At 37.5% G+C, this 23706-nt stretch overlaps 1 protein-coding gene across 7 annotated transcripts in view; it reads left to right on the top strand.

The window, feature by feature from the left end:
• Positions 1–23706, top strand: part of ATP11B (ATPase phospholipid transporting 11B (putative)) — a 73587-nt gene that overhangs the window by 14752 nt on the left and 35129 nt on the right. For all 7 annotated transcript variants that reach the window (XM_075506952.1, XM_075506954.1, XM_075506955.1 and 4 more), the window contains exons 2-16: positions 2999–3115; positions 3944–4033; positions 7233–7313; positions 11616–11723; positions 11903–12031; positions 12155–12258; positions 13568–13615; positions 16523–16587; positions 17159–17240; positions 18542–18692; positions 21174–21371; positions 21645–21803; positions 22091–22263; positions 22674–22742; positions 23553–23626. In XM_075506952.1, coding sequence (XP_075363067.1) covers positions 2999–3115; positions 3944–4033; positions 7233–7313; positions 11616–11723; positions 11903–12031; positions 12155–12258; positions 13568–13615; positions 16523–16587; positions 17159–17240; positions 18542–18692; positions 21174–21371; positions 21645–21803; positions 22091–22263; positions 22674–22742; positions 23553–23626 — 1648 coding nt within the window. The remainder of the gene's footprint in view (positions 1–2998; positions 3116–3943; positions 4034–7232; positions 7314–11615; positions 11724–11902; positions 12032–12154; positions 12259–13567; positions 13616–16522; positions 16588–17158; positions 17241–18541; positions 18693–21173; positions 21372–21644; positions 21804–22090; positions 22264–22673; positions 22743–23552; positions 23627–23706) is intronic.

The raw sequence follows: 23706 nt of genomic DNA on the forward strand, positions 1-23706 counted from the left end.
CTGACTGACATTCAGCCTGGGATCAGCTATAGCCTTTTGATGTTTTTCTACAGAACTCCTATATGGGCTTTTATTCTCTTTTTGTAGATGCATTTAATTGTGTCTAACTGCTATATCTTTCAGTCTTCCATGTGTCTGGTTGGTCAAGATGACTCTGAATTTTTTCCTTGTCATTTGGTGTTCTTGCAGTCCTGAGGTGGTGTCATCTGCAAATTTAACACCTGTATTCCCCTTCCCCTCCCAGAGGCAGTTGATGAAAATACTGACCATTAGATCTGAAACAGGGCTTTCGTTTTAAGGGACTTCGCTCAGATCTTCTGTTTTGGCAGGAAACTATTGATAAGTATTTCTGAGTATCCTTTTTTTTTTTTTGAGTTTGCTTTCAGTGTTGCTACCACTCATGTATGAATTGGTGGTAATGGCAGGAAATTGCATTTGAGGTTAGACAAAATGTTAGTTCTTCTAACAAAATGTTAGCTCTGGCTCGAACTCAGGAAAAAGAGCAGAGTCTATGACCTCTGGAAGAAGGGGCAGGCAACTCAGGAGGACTACCAAGGTGTAGCAAGGCTGTGCAGGGAGAAAATTAGAAGGGCCAAAGCTGAGCTAGAGCTCAATCTGGCTGCTGCTGTAAAAGACAACAAAAAAACACTTCTTCAAATACATTAGCAACAAAAGGAGAGCTAAGGAGAATCTCCAGCCCCTAGTAGACGGGGGAGGGAACACAGTGGCCAAGGATGAGGAAAAGGCTGAGGTACTTAATGCCTTCTTTGCCTCAGTCTTTAATAGCAGGGCCAATTGTTCTCTGGGTACCCAGCCCCTGGAGTTGGAAGATAGGGACGGGGACCAGAATGGAGCCCCCATAATCCAGGGGGAAATGGTTAGTGACCTGCTGCACCACTTAGACACTCACAAGTCTATGGGGCCTGATGAGATCCACCCGAGAGTACTGAAGGAACTGGCAGAAGTGCTCACCAAGCCCCTTTCCATCATTTACCAGCAGTCCTGGTTAACTGGGGAGGTCCCTGCTGACTGGAGATTAGCTAATGTGACGCCCATCTGCAAGAAGGGCCAGAAGGAGGACCCAGGGAACTACAGGCCTGTCAGCCTGACCTCGGTACCGGGGAAGCTGATGGAGCAGATCATCCTGAGTGCTATCACATGGCATGTAGAGAATAACCAAGGGATCAAGCCCAGTCAGCATGGGTTCAGGAAAGGCAGGTCCTGCTTGACCAACCTGATCTCCTTCTGCAACAAGGTGACCCGCCTAGTGGATGAGGGAAAGGCTGTGGATGTTGTCTATCTAGACTTCAGTAAGGCCTTTGACACGGTTTCCCACAGCATTCTCCTGGAGAAACTGGCTGCTCATGGCTTGGAGGGGTGTACTCTTCGCTGGGTAAAGAACTGGCTGGACGGCCGGGCCCAAAGAGTGGTGGTGAATGGAGTTTACTCCAGTTGGCGGCCGGTCACAAGCGGTGTTCCCCAGGGCTCGGTGTTGGGGCCAGTTCTGTTTAACATCTTTATCAATGATCTGGACGAAGGGATTGAGTGCACCCTCAGTAAGTTTGCAGATGACACTAAGTTGTGTGAGAGTGTTGATCTGCTTGAGGGTAGGAAGGCTCTGCAGAGGGACCTGGACAGGCTGGATCGATGGGCCGAGGTCAATTGTATGAGGTTTAACGAGGCCAAGTGCTGGGTCCTGCACCTGGGCCACAGCAACCCCATGCAACACTACAGGCTTGGGGAGGAGTGGCTGGAAAGCTGCCTGGCGGAAAAGGACCTGGGGGTGTTGGTTGACAGCCGCCTGAATATGAGCCAGCAGTGTGCCCAGGCGGCCAAGAAAGCCAATGGCATCCTGGCTTGTATCAAAAATAGCATGGCCAGCAGGAGTAGGGAAGTGATTGTGCCCCTGTACTTGGCACGGGTGAGGCCACACCTCGAATACTGTGTTCAGTTTTGGGCCCCCCACTACAAGAGAGACATTGAGGTGCTGGAGCGTGTCCAGAGAAGGGCAGCAAAGCTGGTGAAGGGTCTGGAGCAGAAGTCTTGTGAGGAGCAGCTGAGGGAGCTGGGGTTGTTTAGCCTGGAGAAAAGGAGGCTGAGGGGAGACCTTATCGCTCTCTACAACTACCTGAAAGGAGGTTGTACAGAGGTGGGGGTCGGTCTCTTCTCCCAGGTAACAAGTGATAGGGCAAGAGGAAATGGCCTCAAATTGCACCAGCGGAGGTTTAGACTGCATATTAGGAAATTTTTCTTCACTGAAAGGGTTATCAAGCATTGGAACAGGCTGCCCAGGGAAGTGGTTGAGTCGCCATCCCTGGAGGTATTTAAAGGACGTTTGGATGAGGTGCTTAGGGACATGGTGTAGTGGTGGTCTTGGTAGTGTTAGGTTTACGGTTGGACTCGATGATCTTAAAGGTCTTTTCCAACCTATACGATTCTGTGATTCTTGGAGATAGAACTTGTTCAGAAAAATACTATTGTCTGGTCAGATGCATGTGCTTTTGTTTTTAAGCTGGTGAGAATCCTTTCAAAATCCAGTTATCATAGCATACTAGTATGACTGACTTGTTTTGACCTTTTACTTTTCTCATAATCTGTTTTATTAGGGTTATGAGCATGGCTGTGAGGTTTTGTAATTTATATGTGTTTTCATCTCCATTTCTGTTTCTTTTTTAAGTTTCACAAGGCTTCAAGTTTGCATGATAGCAAGTATTCTCTATCCTTTTTGAGACTCTAGGATTTTTTCTTTCATTTTCCAGAATGAGTACACAACCTCAAAATTGAGATATTCCCCCCCCCCCCCCCCAGTTTTTGAAAGTTCTCTGGACACAGCAGACTTGACTTTACACATTAATTTTGTTTCCCATTCAAAAGCTGCTATTCTAAAACTGCTGCTTGATATTGGATATCATTTTTCAGCACAAAGATAACAATTTTACAAAACTACAGTTAATATAATAGTCTTTCTCAATCATCTTTTTTTTATTTTGTGCTTTAGGGTTTTGACCCACCACATCAAAGTGATACAAGAACTATTTATATAGCAAATCGTTTTCCCCAGCATGGCCATTATGTTCCTCAGAAGTTTGCGGACAACCGAATCATATCATCCAAGGTAAGGCATTAATTTGTCATGGGAAAACCACTTGCTATGTTACTTAAGAAGTTGTGTAGCGAATGTGCATGTGTGTATTATGTCTAATGGTGCATATACAATATTCAAAATGAAACAAGCTCTCAACTTTTTTGAGGAAAAAGCTAGGTTGCTTCCTATGTATTTTTTCACCTGCTCTCATCCCTCTTTCCTCAGAACCTGACTAAGTACAGAACGATTAAGCACGTTGGTCAGAATTTCTGAAGAAAAGTAGGTTTTAAACCAGTGTTGCCTGTGTCTGGATGTGATGCACAGAACCGCTTAAAAGGAAGGATGAAACTGGTTGTGTGGATTTATAAAATAGCCAAATTGTAAGCTAGTACTCTGCGTAAATTAAATCGGCAATGGACTGCAATTGCAGATTCCCTCCTAGTGTGACCTTGGATTGGTATCAATAGAACTGATGGTGGGGATGTGTCTTGTCACTGTAGTGTAGGAGAGAGTGTTACAGCTGCAAGAATTAATTTCTTCTCTGCTAGCCAGGATGCAGGCAGCCAAATGACTCCAGCTGCTCCTATCCCAGTTGGTAGAACATTTAAAACTTTGACTGTAAAGGCAATGCAGTAGCTACCTCTGCTTCCCTGCTAGCTGTACTGAAGAAAAAAAAAATTGGATACAGTAGTTCTGCGTGGGAGTAGGGCAAGACCAGAAGAATGTTTGAGGGAGGGGAGATGGAAAATTCAAAGATTTACCTTAAGAGAGTTTAATGGGAGCAGAACTGAATTTCACTGAAAAATTGGTCAGTATGTCATAACTGTTCTTCTCTCTCTCTCCCTTTTTTCCCTTCAGTATACAGTGTGGAATTTTGTTCCAAAAAACTTATTTGAGCAGTTCAGAAGAGTAGCCAACTTTTATTTTCTGATTATATTTTTGGTTCAGGTAAGTTGAATAATAAACAGGAAATTGTAATTTATGTTGTAAATTCTGCCACTGATTTTTGTTCTATGAATTTAACTTCTCTATGTACATATTCTGTCTATAAAAACAACACATTTCCAGCTTCTCTGGAAAAATAACATAACTTTAAAAAGAATTATGTCCAAATTTAGGTACTGTCCTTAGGTTTTTATCTTAATGAATGCTAATATATTTAAGTGTGCAGCTTCAAAGTCCATTGCACTGCCAGCACAGGGACTCAACTGTCTGCCTCAAAATACAATTTTAAATCTGTTAAGTTAGAAATAAAATTCCAAAGATCCTGTTTGATATTTGTGGCCATTGGTGGTGTTTGAATAAACCAGGAGTTTTACTCTGTGTTTTTAAATGCTTCTTGGACATTAGTGTGCAGAAATGCAGACATTCAAGTTCACTTGCGTCAAATTGGGCAGTATGCTTGCTCTTGAGCCGAGCATAGCTTATTGTATATTCTCATTATAGGTGGAATCTTGCTTTTGTAAATTGACACACTATTGTTGCACAGTTCTAAGATCCTCAAATTCAATTTGTTCAGATAAAATGAACACATAAAAAATTTACAGCTAGGACTGACAGTTTGTCAGTTTTGAAGGCGTCAGTTGATGTTGATACTGTATAGGTCAGAAATATTACTCTGGCTTTTGTAGCAGAGTGTATTTCTTCTAGTTAAGAACATCCACAAGTATATTAAAAGTATGGCAGTCTGTAAATTTTCTGTGATCTTTGCACCTCCAACTCCATAATTGTACTTGAATTCTGTTGAGCTGTTGCAGACTTAAGAGATGAAGCATAAGCGAGAGAAAGGTTGTAAGGAGAGATAATAACTTTTGAAAGACCAATTAATACCTGAGACAGAGACAAGACTTTGGGGTACACAAACTTTTCTTTCATTATAAAATAGAATGCTTTGAACATGTACAGCCCTCCACAGTGATTATCCAACATTTACAGTATGTATCTGAAAAAGATAGTACCTCATTTGACAAAAAACAGGAATAGTGAAGAGTTCATAAGATTTGTCTGTGATTGTGCAAGATGTCAGTAGCAGGGCCAGTTCTGCAATTTTTAATCCATTGCCTCCTGTGTCCCTTGCTCTTGTTCTTTCACACTTAGAAAGAATGAACTTTCTAATAGGCTGAAAATTCCTGTGTTGGGAGTTACTAAAGTCATAGTGTTCTAACTTAGTCTAACAGAATGCATTGCCCATCCCATTTTCCTCGTTAAGAATATTGACTTTGTCGCTCCTGCTATGATGTTTCATGCTGTTTAACATATTGTAGCATGAGGAAGATGGGGGCATGCTGGAGATGGAACATAAATGTTACTTACAGTCACCACAGACGGTGTTGCGTTTTTAAAGCTTTTATTTCTTTTTAATGCAAATTTACCTCTTTAGTTCAATTTTGAGTCACATTCCTTTCAAACTGTTAGACTTCGGTAATATCTAAATGTGATGTCCGTGAACAAATACGGATCTAAAGGCAGAACTTCTATTCAGAGTGTAATCCTGTTCTTCTTGTGGTTCGTGACTCAAGTGGATGCCCTAATTTGTATGGGAAATGTCTTGTCTGTATTCTTGCAAACCGAACAGGAGAAAAGCTGCAGTCATTTTTGTTAATTTCCTAGAATGGAATTCTGTTTTTATTCAAATCCCATTTGGAAGCTCATTAATATCTAAAATTTTTTCTTTTTATAAGGCAAAGGTGCGTTTAAAAGTTGATCACCATGGTATATTCTCTGTCATACGAATCTCATGTGACCAAGATGCAGTGGCTGTCATTACCACTTTATTCCACTGGGGATGACAGAGCTGGGGCAAGTTCTCATTGTGTGATTTAAACATGCAGCACAATCCAGTCCACATTGTTCACCTCACGTATGCATGCCAGAAACATGGTGACAGACTGCATTTTGGTCATGTGAGGCTCCACACTAGCTGTGTGATGGATTCGTGTCCAGCTGTGTAGCAGGCTAAGGGCTGTGGTGTTTTGGTGAAAGAGGCAAAAGGAGCAGGAGGCCATGACAATTCCACCAGCACAAAACTTGCTCCATTTTAACATATGAGCCTCTGTTGAGAAAGAAGGGGAGGGTGTAGATGGCAGAAATGTCAGTTAACCCTATCCAGCCAAAAATCAGATGCTTTTGGCATGGGTTTTCTTGAAAAACATGCTGCAAAGCTGAAATTGTAGTGCTACAGCTGAAGAACAGACAATAGGCTAGATCTGATTTTTGTTGTGTTCTATAAATTGTCCATGTTTCAGTGGAAAAAAACAAACAAACAAAAAAAAACAAACCAAAAAAACCCAAACAACTCGCGCATGTGTTCTGTTGTAAAGTGGCATAATCTGTTTTCTCTGAGGTTCTTGGCTCTTCACAGAGTAAACTTCATGTATGATTGGTTTTTTTTTTTTTCCTTCTTCTTTAATGGTTCCCAAAGCAATGCCATAAGTCTCAGGTAAAGTGGATCAAATCAATGTTCGTGATTTTGAACAGTTCTTGTGTATGTTTTCTTTACAGCACTTGACCATGTTGGTTTTTTTTCCTGCAGCAGAGGAGAACCACTGACATCCCCCCCACATACAGAATTTTAGTGTATACACTGCACTTTTGGCATGCCAGCAGTAATAGCACAAACTGTAAAAACTGCATGTTAACTTGGGGGAACCAGAAAGGAGCACTCTAAAAGAGTGTTCTCTAATGTCTAAACTGTTGGAAATTACTATTTCTAACTTTATTTTCACTTTTGAAGTGAATGTTACTATATTCTACATTGCTGTTAAGCAGTAGATTGTATAGAGTATTGAAACAGCTTCACGAAATGTAGACTTCCTTCCTTTGTAATATACTTTTGAATTCATCTTTGTAGGATGAAAACATATCTTCCTTTTACTAAGGACTCTTAAAATTGGCACATGCATTACAAATGTGATTAAGTTTGTTCTAAGCCCTAGAACCTTTGTTTGCATCGTTATTGACGTGTATTATTTAGGTGTCAGGAATTGAGTTTTGCTCCAGAAATATTGCAGAAAGTGCAGTAAAAATACTCACAGGTTATAATGAGGAGTTGGGCAAAGAGTTGTCATCTTGCTTCACTGGGGTTTTTTTTGAAAGTACAATTGAAAAATAAAATTGGGGCTAATTTTCATATTTTCTTCTCTTTTAGCTCATGATAGATACCCCTACCAGTCCTATTACCAGTGGATTGCCATTATTCTTTGTCATAACTGTGACAGCCATAAAACAGGTAAAGGGGAAAAATCTTGTAGCATGAAGCCTTTCTAAGGTAAAGTTACTTAACAAGGTCTGACCAAGATAATGTTTAGGTACTAAAAATAAATTTAAAAGGTGTCATTTTTAGAAAGGATTTTGTATTTTGATGTTTCTTGTTAGACACTTGAACTTGAGCATTTTGGTTAGTTTTCAAGTGCTTAGTGACTCACTGCAGTATCCTTAAATGGACAGTGAATGACTGTCAGACAGCATTTTTGTCTAAACGTTACATGTCACTTGTTATAAGACCTTTTCTGAAAGCTCTTCGCTTATTCCTTTGGCACACCTTGCTGCATATTAAAACCAATCCTCGCATATGACACACTGAGGAAAGAGCTGGGGTAGATGAAGCAATGGTGCAATCCATGTTTGCCACTAGTTAAAAGGCAAATTTTGCCCCAAGGAGTACATTTCATGGCATAAAATATATATTAACTGCAACCCTGTATAAGGTAAAAGGTCCAGTTTAGAAAGCTTCTGGTTTTGTTCTCTTTTTCTTTGATTGCATAAAACATTTTGGAGTGCTTTATAGCACTTGAAATAAGAAAAATCTTCTAAGTATGAGTTTAATAGCAATCTTGTTCAAGCAGCATACTATATCCTACTAAGACCTGGAGTCCCTGGAAGGAGAATGTTTTTAAAAAAAAAAAAAAAAAGGGGGAAAGGAAAAATAAAAAAGGAAAAGGGGGAAAAAAAAATCGTCTGTTTTCTTTAAACCCTTAAAGCAAGAGGAGAAAGAAATAAGCACATAAATAAAGAGGTGATGTGGATAGAAACTATAATCTCTTCTGCAGGGAGGTAATTTTCAGGAGCTATCACCTTCAAAGGGTTTGACAGTGCTGTCTGGGGAAGAGATGCAGTCATAGCAACTGAAAAGTAAGCAGGAGTCTGTTATGGAGCTACAACTGGAATTTCAATTTGCCTTCTGTGCCAGTAAGACCCAAAGCCACCCTGAATTAGGGCAAAAGTAAAAATAGCTCTAGCTTTCAAGCAGATAGAATGGTGTTTGGGGCAGAGGGGGTCCTAATGCTGGAGTAATATTTGAACTAACATTTCATCTTGTTGCTGTGCAATTTGTATATGTAGAGTGCCCTAATCCTATTCAATTGCAGTTGTTATAATCACCCCCAAAAATAATACATTCAAGAGCTATTGTCATAGTAGGCAATGGAAAATATCTCTTAAAGCTGTGTAAACAGAAAGAGATTGTGCAACTTAGTTATAACTATTAGGTACTTTTTTTCCAGAACGAAGTTGGACTTGTATAAGTCTAAAATAGTCCAAAATAATCTGTTACCACCTTGTTTCCAGATATCCAATCTTATATTGGGAAATTTAAGTATCTTACGATCAATTGCAAATAACAGATTCTGGCATTCCTTCTAGAAGTTTCAAATCATTCATGACTTGCCAAGCATCAAGAGTTTTTCTGATTGTCTCAATATCTCTGCAAGGACTATTGGAACCACCTAAACTGATCTAATGGACTCTTGCGTTTATCTTACCTGCTGCAAAGTGGGCAAACAGTATTCACAAGCTGTTATCTTGGAAAGACAATTCAGTGTGCTATTTCCAACAGGCTGCCCTTGGACAAGGAAGAAAAATCTTCTCTTGGAATGCAGAGGGGAAAATACCCAGTATGGTCTCAAAACCAGCTCCCATTTTCTGTCAAACCAGAAGTGGAATAGGAAATAGATTTTAGGGGAAGAAACCCCTTTTGAAAGCTGCGGGGCACTGGTTCTATACAAAGTTACATCAGGTTAAACGTTAAACTATAATTTAGTAGCCTCTCAAAAGATGAAGGGGAAAAATAGAAGCATTAATGGTATGTGGGTTTGAGAGGCTTAGCAGTGGGTGGAAAAACTCTCCCCTGCTTCCAGAAGGCCAGTTAACGTGGCACCTCTAGCAAACCTCAAAACTCAGCCTTATTTTAATCTCAGCCAAGGGGATAGAACTTTTTCTTCTTAGAAGTGTAATTGCACCTAGGTCAGAAGAAGGACATACGGGACTGCAAAGTGGTGCAACTCACACTGTGTCACTTTCTGTCTTGTTAGCCAGAGCACTTTCCTCCTTATGCCTATGAAGATGCATATGCAGTCCTCAGAGGAGTCCAAAATTAGAAAATAAAATAAATAAAAATAAAACAAAATTTAAAGTTAAACAAAACAAAATACAACAAAATAAAGGTATTTCCTAAGGAACTTTAGGGAACTTAGTCCATTTCAAGAAGTTCATAGGTATTTAGCAAACAAGCTGATTGGACACAGATGTTTACACAACTGTCGGGTAAATTAGAAATAACTATTTTGCAGGTTTTGATTAAATACAGACCTAAACTGGGAATGAAAAACCTGGTAATATAATATGCAGGCCTGTTTTAATTTTGTCCTTTTCTCAAGTACATTGGTGCAGTTATTTAAGCAGGACTTAAGAATATAATTTAATTGAGGCATTTTAATCTTTAGTTTCTGTTCATGCAATTAAGGAACATTCCCTGTATTCCTATTGCATCTTTTTTAAACAATATTTTTGCAATATTTGTAAGTGAAAATAAGGAATTCTCTCAAAAATGCCGCAGTAGGTAAATTTTGGGAGAATTTAAACGGACTACAGTAAGTTGGCTCTTAAGAATTCCCTGGTGTAAGGTGTTACCCTTGTGTTGTAGGCAATAAGTGTCAGATGGAGAAAGTGCTGAAATCTGTACTTTCTAAAGGAGGTAAATTTCAGTTCTTTGCCAAATGCCCATATTGCTCAGCTGTTCAGGTTTGAGACAAATGCCCCAAGGTTACTGAGTGTTAGTTAAATCCTTGTTTTCTTCTGTCAGTCACCTTTAACAAGGAGCTGTAGGTACTGACTTGATGCTTTTTCATACTGAGTAGGAAGTGCTCTTAAAGAGTCTTACTTAGGGGTTTTAGGATTCTGATTTCCCAGTATCTCTCTGTGTGGCTGCTATTACTACACACTTAATTATTTACTTTTAAGCAGCTGGCATATAAAGCTTCCCTCTTTTCTTTTTTTTTTTTTTTTAAACCTAGGTAGTGCAGTTGTGCTGTCCTTACTCATTTGTGCTAGTAACAGTGGAGGTGCATGAAGGTAGAACTGCAAAACTAGACTTTTAACATGCTAAATTCATCATATAACTTTCCTCCGAACTCCAGTCAACCACAGAATTCTCCAAACTGCATCTGCATTAGTACTCTTTGTATTATGACGTTCATATATAATGTTTGTAGCGTTCTAGGATGAGTTGGGATAATGCCTGCTGTTTCAGAGGGCCTCCTTCTTCTGTCTGCAAACTTCCAAGGAAGTGGTTTTAACTCTCACATTTTTTTATACCTACAAAAAAGCAATTTTGGAAATGTGTCTCTTACTGCAAATCAGTTGTAGGAGTTTTGCCAGGATGTAAGAGGCAGTTGAACTTCTGCATAGACTGATTCATTTCTTGTGTTTGCTTGTTGGGCTTTCCAAACAGTACCTAGACCTGGGGATCGGAGATCATGCTATTGACAATCATGCTATTAGATTAAATAAGCAATGTATTAATAGCTTAGGAAAATAGGAGGGGAATAATATACCTGGATTCACTCTCATGAATATTTGCACATGTGTGTGCATGGGATAAAGGGTGCTTAAAGAGGTGCTGAATATTGGGTAAAGGAAAACTGCTTACTTTATCCATTAAACTCAGTTGCTGCAAACTGTTGCATTAGGACTCACAAAGAACTAAAACTTTCTCAGTCATCTTTTCTTGCTATACAGAGCTGATGTGTGTCCAGCTTGTCATACAAAATTAAGAAATCTTAACATTTCATGCATAGGGTATGGCAAGAACTATAAGAAGTGCTACATGATAAGACATGAGGTAGTAATTTCAGTCTGTTACTTCTCTTAAAAAAAAAAAAAAAAATCCATAAGAGAGACTGGGAGTGACTGTTCCGAGTTTTGTGGTATATTAATCCATATAGATAAAAGATTGAATGAGTGTTTATCTCATCTGCAGAAAATGTCATTGTTTGTTTGTTTTAACAGAACATGGAACTGTTAAGTTTCTTCATCACTTTTGCTACTTTATTTGCCTTTACTTATTTGTGTAAAGTGAGTAAAAATTAAGAGGTTTCACAGGTTCTTAAGTAACAGCTGTAGTAGAAACTTAAGAGAAGTTAGTAACTGTATTCAGGCTATGCAGCAAGTAATTTGAAGCACGTTTGCTTAGAAGATATTAGTTATGCTTACAGGTTTCTTGCTTAAAAAGTAAATTTCTATGTGTTTTCCACAGGGTTATGAAGACTGGCTACGACATAAAGCAGACAATGAAGTAAACGGTGCTCCGGTTTATGTTGTTCGAAGTGGTGGCCTTGTAAAAACTAGATCTAAAAACATTCGGGTATGTGCCTAAGGACAAATTGAAAATTGTGTTTCTATTGCATAGCTAAAGCTCTTGTTTCATTACTAATCATCGTAGTACTAATCACTGTTTCATCATGATTCGATAGCAATCTTGAAATGAATTCTTCTCTTTTAAAACTCTATTTGTACACTTCTCATTTGTGTTCACTTCATTAGGTGGGGGACATTGTCAGAGTAGCCAAAGATGAGACTTTTCCTGTTGATCTGGTGCTTCTGTCATCTGATCGAGTCGACGGTTCATGCCATGTTACTACCGCAAGTTTGGATGGAGAGACCAATCTTAAGGTCTGGGTTACTGCTGTGAAATAGAATGTAGCTAATTTTCAATGCCATTTTTATTTCAGCCTGCTGGAATACCCCCCTGCCCAGTAGTCCTGTATCCTTAACTTAATGGACACTGTTTTACAGACACATGTTGCAGTCCCAGAAACAGCAGTGTTACAGTCTGTTGCCAACCTGGACAAACTTGTAGCTGTTATAGAATGTCAGCAGCCAGAAGCAGATCTATACAGGTATTACTTTATTAATAAATATTTTGAAATTAACTCAAAATGAAGTGTTTAGTGTTAGGAATGTTATGGGTCTTTCTGGGATTAAAATAGCTTCAGACATCTGCTTAAATTTTAGGTTTTAATACTTAGTGTGTTTATACATATGTACTTACTGAAAGTTGCAAGTGATGAGTTAAATTTGAGTATTTCAGTAGTAAATCAGAAATTATAGGATAATATTTACCTTTTGTATTTTAATCATGACACTTATGTATATTTATGTTGTAACCAGTAAACTTGTTTCCAGATTTTAAAAAATTAAATGGCCTATGAGTCTGAGCGGGTTGGAGAAAGAGTTGTATAAGGTTGTATAAGGTTCTGCCAGGAGATTTCGGTACTATATAGTATATTTTTTTTTTTTTAAATGGAATTGACTCAAACCATAGCAAATTGCTGTAAGCTTATGTTAATTCTAAGGATATGTGTCTGTCATGTTTATTTTGCTTATGCTCAAGGGAAGATTTGAACTCCATTCTTCAGCAGCAAAAACTTAGATTAAAAACAGTTGTATCTGAGCGTGCTTCCTCTCAGCTTTTAACATCAGCAAGCAATGCCCTAGACTCTGAAAAACAGCATCATAGATAACAAGTTATATTCCCGTCCAAGTTTCTCCTGAATTGTATAAGGGAAAATGGTCGCTATCAAGTAGTAGTTTTCAAAATCCAAGTATATCACAGCAGCTATTCTTAAATAAGCTTTGGGATCTTTGAGAAATATTAAATTCTTAAAAACTAAGATATTTAGTTTGAACAGCTGTTCAAATATTAGATCTTTAGTTCAGTTTGTAGAGAACATCAAATTAAGGTACAATTACTATAGAAGTTTATATCCCTATTTGTAGCTGGGGTCATGCTAAATATGCAAGTGTCAGATTTTGAAAGCAGAGTGGATTGGCTTTATTAAATGAAAAATTACTATTTCTGATGGATAATATGCTAACTTATATTTGTTGAGGAATTATTTCTTACTGAAACATCAAGAAGTCACAATGTGTTTTAACTGAGTAAGAAATATAATCTTTTGTGGTTTTATTAATGAAACCTAATAGCCTTTCTCAAATGACTGTTCTTTTGAAGGATAAATATTTCTGTTGTTAAATATCTCTTGTAAAATTATTGCCAGTGTTGCCATATTGTTTCAGTTTGATTGTTAATAAAAGTTGATTATCTCGTATGTGAACCATTAATGACTTTTTTGTAAATATAGAGGAGGTTTTTTACATTTTTAAGTCTTTATGTAGATATTTCTAACACATGGCCATCTTTCATAGATTTGTTGGAAGAATAACTATAAGTCAACAAACTGAAGAAATTGTACGGTAAGTAAAATTTTATGAGATTAATGTTTAGAACTGATGGAGGTGGTTAAAATCATGACCACCACAAAAAAGAGTTACTGTTGAATATACGAAAGGGAGGGGTATTTTTACTCAAAGTATCGATTGTAGCTGCATGCTTCAGATAGAGATGAGAAAAAAAATTAGTGAAAGTAAGTTCATTACTGCCCAGTTTTTCAGATTTAATAGGACGGTTCTGGAAAGCTTGGCTGTTCTGAGTTGGGTAGTTTTTAGACACTGGTAATCAGCTGGTAACTTTGTTGCTATTTGTTATTTAAAACATTTATTGATCTTAAACATTTTCCAGTGGCATATTATGTAGACTACAACAGATCCCCTGTAATCTGTTTATCAGAGGTACTGAGCAGGTATTTTTGCAGTTGAAATTCCTAGAAATCATGGATCTGTTTTAACAAAGCCTCTGCTACAAATCTGTAGCTTTTAGTATATATTTCAAACTACTGTACTACCTGGACTGTAAAGATAAGTGCTTACATCTGTAATGGTCAACACTTAATTGTGTGTGCATATTGCTATGTGCACATAATCATGTGCTCACAACCTTTCCCTGTGCAGTCATAGCAAGTAGCATACACCTAAACACATGTAAAAATATAAAAGTAAAGATGTGAAGCCACTTACAGACCTACTTGTGGACTTTCTCAAAAGATTGCTATTGCGGTGGGTTGGCCCCAGCTAGCAGCCAAGCATCCACATAGCTGCTCGTTCACTTCTTCCCACCACAACAGGACAGGAGAGAAAAATAGGAAGAACAGGAGTGAGAAAGGTCACGGTTTGAAATGAAGACAGGGAAATCACTCACAGGAAATGGTCAGATTTTCAGGAATATTTAGCGTGCAAGTTATTTTGTTTTCTCTTGAGAGTTGTTTATAATCAACCTTTCAAGAAACTTGGTCACCTCTTCTCAAAATGTGAATTGCTGTGTTGTGATGTACAAATGTGTCACAGAAACAGGTACATCTGTTACGATTCTTTCACTCTTCTAATGTGCAAAATGTTATCCTTTACACATTTTTAGTGAAATTTCTACCTGAATCAAATATTAAAGCAGTATTCTTTGCCATCTAATGTGTGCCTTCAGTCTGAAGAACTGAAAGTCTTTCAATGTGAGAGCCTCCTATGAGGCTGGCAAACATCTGTCAATTTTAGATAGGAGTAACATGGAGTTCAGAGTGAATCAATGATTTGTCAATGGTTTTGCAAGAAATATGGGAATGTAGAAGGCAGATCACTTGGCCCCAAGTCCTTAACTCCAAGCCTTAGCCACCCCCACAAAAAAACCCCACCCAAACTCCTCCAAAAACCCACTCAGCTGTTTTCTAAGGTCGCTTTATGTGCTACTTCACTTAGAGCATTTCGGAATTCATTACTGCCAGGCATTACAGGTTCAGCTTTGGGATATTCTATCAAAATAATTTAGTTGACAACATGTAACAGAGTCAGTTTAAAGGGAGTGTGGAAAATAATTGCAAATTCTGAATACGGGTGGAGTTGTATCTTCTGACTGTCAAAGATAAACTTGTCTAGTCTGTGTTGTACTGATTCAGGTTTTGTATTTTGGGTTTGTCAGACTGGTTTTACAAAATGCAAAAACCACTTGAATCCAGAAATATATATTTAGGTTTCTTATAAGAAAAGGTTAAATGCTTGAGCATTTAGGCCCTTTTAGTTCAGGTTTTTCAGTTAAAGTTTGAGTCTAGCCTAATATATTAACATATGTATGTGTAATTTAAAGAACCTATCATAATCTGTGTGTATAATTGGTGCACACGGTATTTGTGATGGTAACTGTCACATTTGCAGTAACATTTAAGTTAAACATTGAACTGTGGGAGGTGGGATGTGGGTTTGGTTGGGGTTTTTTTTTGAGTAACTCTGCATTATGCTTTCAAAGGAACTTAAAGTACAAGAGCTTTGTTCATATAATAGTGATCATGGACTGCTTGTGGTACAGCTAATGGAAGAGTAAGACAAACCCAAGGGCTTGTATGCCGTAGCACTTAGTATATGATCTTTAATTCTTTTGCTTATACTCACTGTGTCAACCTGGCCGCTGCAGTTGTTCATTTTCTGCTTTCATTTGAAACACTGGCAAAAACAGTGAATGCACCTTTTTTTTTTTTTTTAATTTCAAACCAACCCTACTGGCAGTTTCTAAAGATGATACAGCCGCTGGAGTAGAACATAGAGCTCTAACCTTATATGAACCTTGATTCTAATTGGAGCTTTATTTTCACAGCTCTGTTTGCAGTTAACTTAGCCAACGAAATGAATGTATTATTGTGGTGTGATAGATATGAGGAAAAAACATTTCTGAAATTTTACGCTTGTGTTAGGAAGCAGAACTTGCAGTGTTGTGGTGGTGGTGTGTCCATCTAGTTGTTTGTCTTTGTTTCTCTGGTATGAATAGCTTTTGAACTTGCTATATCATTTCAGTTTGACAGAGGGGTAGAACTAAGATAGGTAAAATAGCCAAACGTAGAATAGCACTCCTGTTGCACTGTGAGCTTGACAGGTTTTTTGCCTGCTGGCTTCTCAGGTAACTTGCAGGTCTCTCTGAACCCCAGCCATTTGGTATATTTAGCTCAATCACTAGTTATGGGGTACTGAACAGTGGTGGGAGAGTATGGCCGTGACCAAAGGGACTTGAAAGGAAAGAGAGCGCTCTGTGGAGATGTGTGGGTGAGGTTGTGGTAAAAGGGGTAAGAGGATTGAAGATGGACCTAAATAAGGGTGGGGTTGGAGTTGTTGCGGTGGGAATTCATAGGGGGGATATAGAACGACTTTGCATAGGAAACTGGATTTCACTAGTCCTATAGAATACGGAACAACTAATTTTTAAATGCTGATATGTCTATTTCTTTTTAGACCTCTTGGGCCTGAAAGTCTCTTACTTCGTGGAGCAAGATTAAAAAACACTAAAGAAATATTTGGTTTGTAGACATCTAAATATTTAAAGAGTATTCTCTTCTTAAAACATGTTGATGAACTGTGGTTTAATTCTACTTGCACTGACGAAATTGTAATAATCTTGCTGACTGTTACCTGAGGGGATATGATTGTAGAAGAAAGTAATGATATCATGCTGAAGAACCTCTAAGGATATAGAGTTCCAGCTCCGCTCTGTGAAAATATTTGAAGTGGTTTGATAAAGGAGTATTTATCCATCAATGGATAAATGACTGTTGTTACTGTTACGCATTGTTCAAGACTTTCTCCTGAGATTTACCATTCTGATTTCCATAAAATACATATTGAAGAGCAGTACAGTCATAATAATGAACAGTGTTTTAGTAGGTGTTAAAATTACTTCAGCAGTACTGTTTTACTATAGCAGAAAATTGCACATACTTACAAAATACTGTCTCACCATTGTACTGAAGTAAACACAAAAGTAATATCACCTCTTGATTTTATCCTATGTCTCTTAAAATGAAAAATTCTGCAAATTGTATCTATGCAGAAAATAAAGTATAACTCTTTGTTCCCCCCCTTCCTTCCCAGGTGTTGCAGTGTATACAGGTATGGAGACAAAGATGGCATTAAATTACAAGAGTAAATCTCAGAAACGGTCAGCAGTAGAAAAGTATGTTTATTTTCTAATATCTTTCTTATTTGTAGAGTTTTAACTTAGTTTTTCCTCAGTAGCTTTAAAACCCTCATGATCTCATCATTGGGTTGTAGACAAGGGAAGAGAGTGTAATTGCTTTGCCTTCAGTAGGAAGCTATAAAGATAAAATCCATTTCTTGATATTTCATCCTTTATTGATTCTTTCAGTAGTGTACAAAGCTGAAATACCCAAGCTTAAAAAGGACTAAAGCAGAAAAAGTCAGTTCTGGAGGTTTGTCTTTGAGATGTGGAGATCATTTAATGATAGGTGAAATGCTGCTTGAACCAGATGCTCAAAGATAGTTTTCAAAACAGTCCCAGCCTCTGCTATTCTCTGCATCCTTTACTGTAAAACTGCATCATGCCTTTACAGAGGATGGATTGAAATGAAGTCTTGATCACTTACAAATCTGTCCTGAATCGTAGTAGTTGATATAATGGAAAATAGCTTTGTTTCACATAGTCTAAAGGATATAGCCTATCCAGATATGTTTTGCAATGAATCTTGCTTGTAGGACAAGTCACAGGCTCAGTTTTAAAAATCTTTGCCTGTAATTACGGGATAAGTGTTATTACAATAGAGTTTTACATGTTGAACCTCGTGAATTATTTTAAAAGGAAGCAGGAGTTCTGATATGTTGCCTTTATTCCAGTTACTAAAAATCTAAGATAGCCTCCCAGCATTCTTTTGCAAACATGGGTTTGATTATTCTTCTATAGCCAGTTACAAACAGAACTGTAGAGTGCACAAGAGAAATTCAGTCATCAAAGCAAGGGGTGGAAAGATGGTCTGGCTAGCATTACAGAATCCAGAGGCAAGTTTGACTATATCCTGGTATAGCATGGCCTAGGTTAAATAATCAGATGCACATGGTAGTGCTCTTCTAACTGAAGAAAGAGGTGCAGCCTTGGATTTCCACTGTGGTTGTTTGTACTGCCTTCACAGCCTTGCTAGATACTCAGGGAAGAAGAGAAGGATAAGTCAGCCCCCAAAATCTTGGACAACGGCTGTGACACAAGTCAGCTGTTGGGGTATTCTTGCACCTTAATCTAGTCTTCATATTGCTATATGTAGAGTATATCTTAGTCAGATGTAGGATTTCTTTTCACTTCTGTTGCCTGCTTGTCACATAGAAACTTTATATCCGTATCAAACACAAGATACATTTAAAAAAAAAATTGTCCAATAAGTTTTTGGTCAATTCATGTAACCACAGTGTGTCAACAGATTAAGTAAAATAAACTGAAGTTGCTTTTTTTTTTTTGCCTCTTTGTAGGTCCATGAATTCCTTTTTGATTATTTATCTAATAATCCTCCTCTTTGAAGCCATTCTGAGCACTATTTTAAAGTATGCATGGCAAGCTGAAGAAAAATGGGATGAGCCTTGGTATAATGAAAAAACAGAGCATGAAAGAAACAGCAGTAAGGTAATGTAGCTCTACCCAGTTGCATATCTGAGGAACCCTCAACCACTACATACTGAATGTGATATTTATTACGTCTCTATTCTTGCATATAGGTGTAACTACCACATGATCCACTTGCAAGTCTGTGTGCTGTTGTCTCAGTATTTTTGAGAGAGTTAGTCCTATGTAGTGCTTACCCCTGTGTAGAAATACCTTACCTCTGTTACGGGTTGGACTTTTTCTTCCTTTATGAAAATACCAAGCTTTTTGAAAATTTTGGGTTTTGTTAGGACATATTTCTGATGTTCTGTGTTCTTATTATAGTTATTGTTCTTTTGGGTGTCTCTTGTCATTCCTTAAATGAAAAGAGGAGGAGAATGGCTGTTCTTGTGCACGTTCCATTGCAGTGATTTCACAGTTCAGGCATTTTGGACATTCTGTGATGTTGAGATTGTTCAGACAATTTTGTAAGGCTGTAATTTTGCTCAAGCTCCTGCTTGCCTTCTCATTTTTTGTAGAGATTGGAGGGATACTTTGAACTGTTCCTTAAGTCTGCAGTTGAGAAGTGTCTTTTTTCTTAATCATTCTGTATTTTTCTGTGTTCTGTTTAATTTTTTATTACCATATGAGTCTGCCTTCTTCCAAAGCAGTTCAGGAGCGGGCTGGAGCTGATTCTAAGAAGTAGAGGGGATTTTCAAAGCACAGAAGAATTAGAAATCCAGTATCCACATGTGATCTGGTGTCAGATATTTAACACACACACCCTCCCACATCCTCCCCATCTCCCAGAGAGTTGAGAATTGAATGTGCTCACTAGGTGCCATGTGTGCAAAAAGGTCCAAATCCCAAGTCAGGAGAGTTCTGTTCTGCTTCACAAGTAGAGTGAAATTTATGGTTAGTACATAGTGGTTCAGGAAGGAAAAAAAAAAGTAATTTGAGAATGTCTTCGATTCAAGGAGAGTTAAGAGTTTACTGGCATTTCAGTAGAACATGCAACTTTCTGAGAAGCTTATCAGGTGAAGTGGTTTTGTGGTCTAACTGGAAAAAAATCTTTATCTCAATGCTGTGTTTTATTTAAAATTATTAATTCAGGTTATCACTAGTTATCATAAACTTTTCAATGTATTCTAAAATAATCTATCTAAACATGTCACTGTTTAAAAGTACTAAATGAATTTAAAAGTTTTCAGGTTGTTTAGTGACTTTTATTTTTAGTACCTCCACCCACTTAATGCACTTTCAACTGTTTGAAGTGGTCAGTCAAGTAAATTCTTGGCTCCTCTTAATTTGAAGCAGTTGCTATGTAAGTTAGACTAGCCTATGGAGCCTTTTCAGTTCCGGATAGAATCGGGATAAGTATTTACTCAGTCTTTCCATTCAGGAGCATACAGAGCCATCTGTGTTTCTGCAGTGTCGCTCTTCTTCTATCATGTCTTTGTTTTTCTCTCTCCATTGTTTATTTCCACAATCTGCTTTGCAGTTCTCAATATGCCGACATCCTTACTTGGAGTGCTTTCTCTGTTGATCTGTCCTGTGTTGTCACTCCCTAGTTAGGAAGAACAGACATTATTTAGCTTTGCAAACTGTTGACTACTTTTATACTCCCTTTCTTCAAAATGTTCTCCTACACCAATATCTGGTAGAGTTGAAAGAGATGTCCCAGTTTTTCTCCTCTCTTATCTCCCTTGCTCAATATTCAAGTGTTGGTAAAAGCTTTCCCAAAGCACGATTTAGATACTGAGTTTGTTGTGCAAATGAAAAAGAGACTTCAAAGAGACTGTAATGTTGCATTTCAGAGTTTAAAATTGTCATACCTAATAAAGAGGAATTTTTATCCTATTACATAGCTGTTTACCTGAAATGTATGTGTTGAACACAATGATTTGAAGAGGCATAAAAGAAGTCTGTGCCATTGAAATCCACACGGTCTCTTTCTTGTCATGTAGTCTGGATCACCCACATAACTGGGGAATGCCAGTATACAGGAACCCTCTTGTTGCTCTGCTGTCTTAAACCAATACAGAATACTTGCAGATTCCTCTGACAACATGGAACATCAGTTGTTTGCCTTCACCATTTATGGTTCCTTAGAAAAGCCTATGAATGGTGCTATTTGATGGAATGGGGAACATGTGAGTTTTTTCAGACCCAACTCTTTCAAGAGACCTGTTTGAAAACAGAATCACCACGACAGTGAGTATTAATTGGGAGCCCTCCTGACAGATTCAGTAGAAAGGACAAAAATTAATGAACTTGAGAACTGAAACATCCAGTCATAGATTAAGGCAGTCTTTTTGCATCAGTCTGAAGGCACGTTACTGGGGAAACCTGGAAATGCCTGCGTTGTCACTGTGTGTGTTGTCTCTCTCATGTGTATGTGGGACTTGGTCTCCTCCAGCTCTGTCAATTTGTCACTTTTCATGCATATTGAAATGTAACTAAGTAACCATGTTTCACCTGAGCACTGCAGTAATCTTTACATTTTCTCTTTTTCTCTTGTAGATTCTGAGATTTATTTCAGATTTTCTTGCTTTTCTGGTACTTTACAATTTTATCATACCTATTTCACTTTATGTGACTGTTGAGATGCAGAAATTTCTTGGATCTTTTTTTATTGGCTGGGATCTTGACCTCTATCATGAAGAAACAAACCAGAGAGCGCAAGTAAATACTTCAGACCTCAATGAGGAATTGGGACAGGTAGAGTAAAACATACATTTCTTTTTTTTTTACCTTCTATTTCCTACTTCTTTCTTAATATGAAAATCTATTACTGCAGACTTCTTATTGGTTGCACTTTGATTTCTGATTAATTTAAAAATAAGGTATAAATATCTGATGGCAGAAATTAAAATTTTTACATGATCAAAAAAAAGTATGTAGTGGAGAGTGTGAGTTGAGATTATATTATTTTTTTCTCTTCTGACAAATACATGCAACTCCAAGTCTGTTTTTTGTTTTATTTTACAAAAGGTAGAGTATGTGTTTACAGACAAAACCGGTACATTAACTGAAAATGAGATGCAGTTTCGGGAGTGCTCCATTAATGGCATAAAGTACCAAGAGGTCAATGGTAAACTAACTCCAGAGGGGTTTTCTGAAGATTCTCCAGATGGGAATAGGCATAGTTTGGTAAGACTTTTTCGCCCCCTTTAGATATCCTAGATAGAAAGTGTTTTATATCAGAAAAATACTCTTCTAGCATTAGCATTTTAAAAAAAAAAAAAAATCACAATTTCTGAATAGTTTGAAGCTATTAAGTGTTACTGAACAAATAATATTTATTAAACATGTTGAGATGTGATTATTTAACATGGAATACTTGGCAGATTTTTAAGTAAAAGCATTTTTTTAATTAAGTATGTTCAAAACTGCGTTGATATGTAAATGTTGAAAATAAAGTTTTTTCTTTCTTATAGATGAAAGAGGAAGAACTCTTCTTGAAAGCAGTTTGTCTTTGTCATACAGTGCAGATCAATGCAGATCAAACAGATGGTGCTGATGGTCCCTGGCATGCCAATGGAATAGCATCCCCATTGGAGTATTATGCTTCTTCACCAGATGAGAAAGCTTTAGTTGAAGCTGCAAGCCGGTGAGTTGTACTGCCAAAACTGTCTAATGTAGAAATTGCCTGCTAGGGCAGGCAATTCATGGTAAAAGCAACCTTAAAAATTGCTCAGAAGGATTGTAAAGCCCAGGCCCTGGCACTGTCAGTTTACTATGAAAGCATATAAAAATAAAATACACAAAAACCTAGGCATATCATAAAGTTATGATTTAAAATATTTATGGAAAGAAATCCTTGAGAAATTATAGTGGACAGAGTGTGTTGCTATGAAAATATTATAGAAAGTGGGCATTCTTCATTTTCTCTAGAAATAGAGAGCAGTAATGGGGTATAAAGTGTTTGCCTTTTTCCCCCCGTTTGCCCCCCTTTTTCCCTGAATGAATAGGCAGTATGTCTAAGGTGGTAATTAAATTTATATTTTCTTTTCCTTTTAGAGTTGGAGTAGTATTTACCGGAACTAGTGGGGACAGTATGGAAGTAAAAAGTCTCGGAAAACCAGAAAGGTATTCATTTTTATTCCTTGTTTCTTTTGAAGGACAGAACAGTAGTTACGCTGTGTAGGTGTGTATTATAACAGTTTTTATCTTTGCCCGTTCCTCAAAGGTTGAGACTGTAGTAGAGTTGGAAAAACTGGATTGCTTATTTAAGTCTTACAGTTTATGCTTTCAGCTCTAGAAGTTCCCAGAATCAGTCTCATGTATGCATAATCTAATTACATATTTTAAACTTCCCCAAAATGAGTAGAAATATTACTGATAACTGTACGTCTGCGGTATGTCATAACACCTTTTATCCATTTGATCTGCATCAGTTAGTTGGCAGTAATTTAAACTTAAATGTCTAAAATTAATCTTCTAAACTAGTGGTAACATAACAAAAAATAGTCCAGTTATGAGGGAACATCCACTCTTTTTTGACTGTGTAGATTGTTTACAAGTGTTAGAAATAAAATGTAGTTTTCAAAGTTACACATGAAGTAATGGTAGAAGGATAAAAGAATAGGTAGGACCTGACTGTAATATCCAGATATAAAGCTAGTGTTCAGGAAGCTATTCCTATTGGTAGAAGAACCTTTTATTCTTATGGAATGGAATTAAATATATATAAAGTGATGAAAAGCAATCAATTGCACAAACACTGATAACAGTGATTGCTCAACAGTGGTAGCATTACTTTTAGAGTTTCTATGTAAAAATGGCACTTTGGGGAAAGCTCTGTGGGGAAAGAGTATATTTATAAGTAATTGTCTTTGGAAATTTATTTCTAAAAATGTTTTCTTCCCCTTCCCTCTTCTATTAAAACCCCAAATACAGGTATAAATTGCTTCATGTTTTGGAGTTTGATCCAAATCGCAGACGAATGAGTGTCATTGTAGAGAGTCCCTCAGGTAAGTGATCAGAAGTTGCACAAGCTGCAGTTGAATTTCTTAAACAGTATGTATTCTTAATTTCTGTTGTATTTTACTTC

Source organism: Mycteria americana, chromosome 7 (genome assembly GCF_035582795.1).
Source record: "Mycteria americana isolate JAX WOST 10 ecotype Jacksonville Zoo and Gardens chromosome 7, USCA_MyAme_1.0, whole genome shotgun sequence".
Lineage (NCBI taxonomy): Eukaryota > Metazoa > Chordata > Aves > Ciconiiformes > Ciconiidae > Mycteria > Mycteria americana.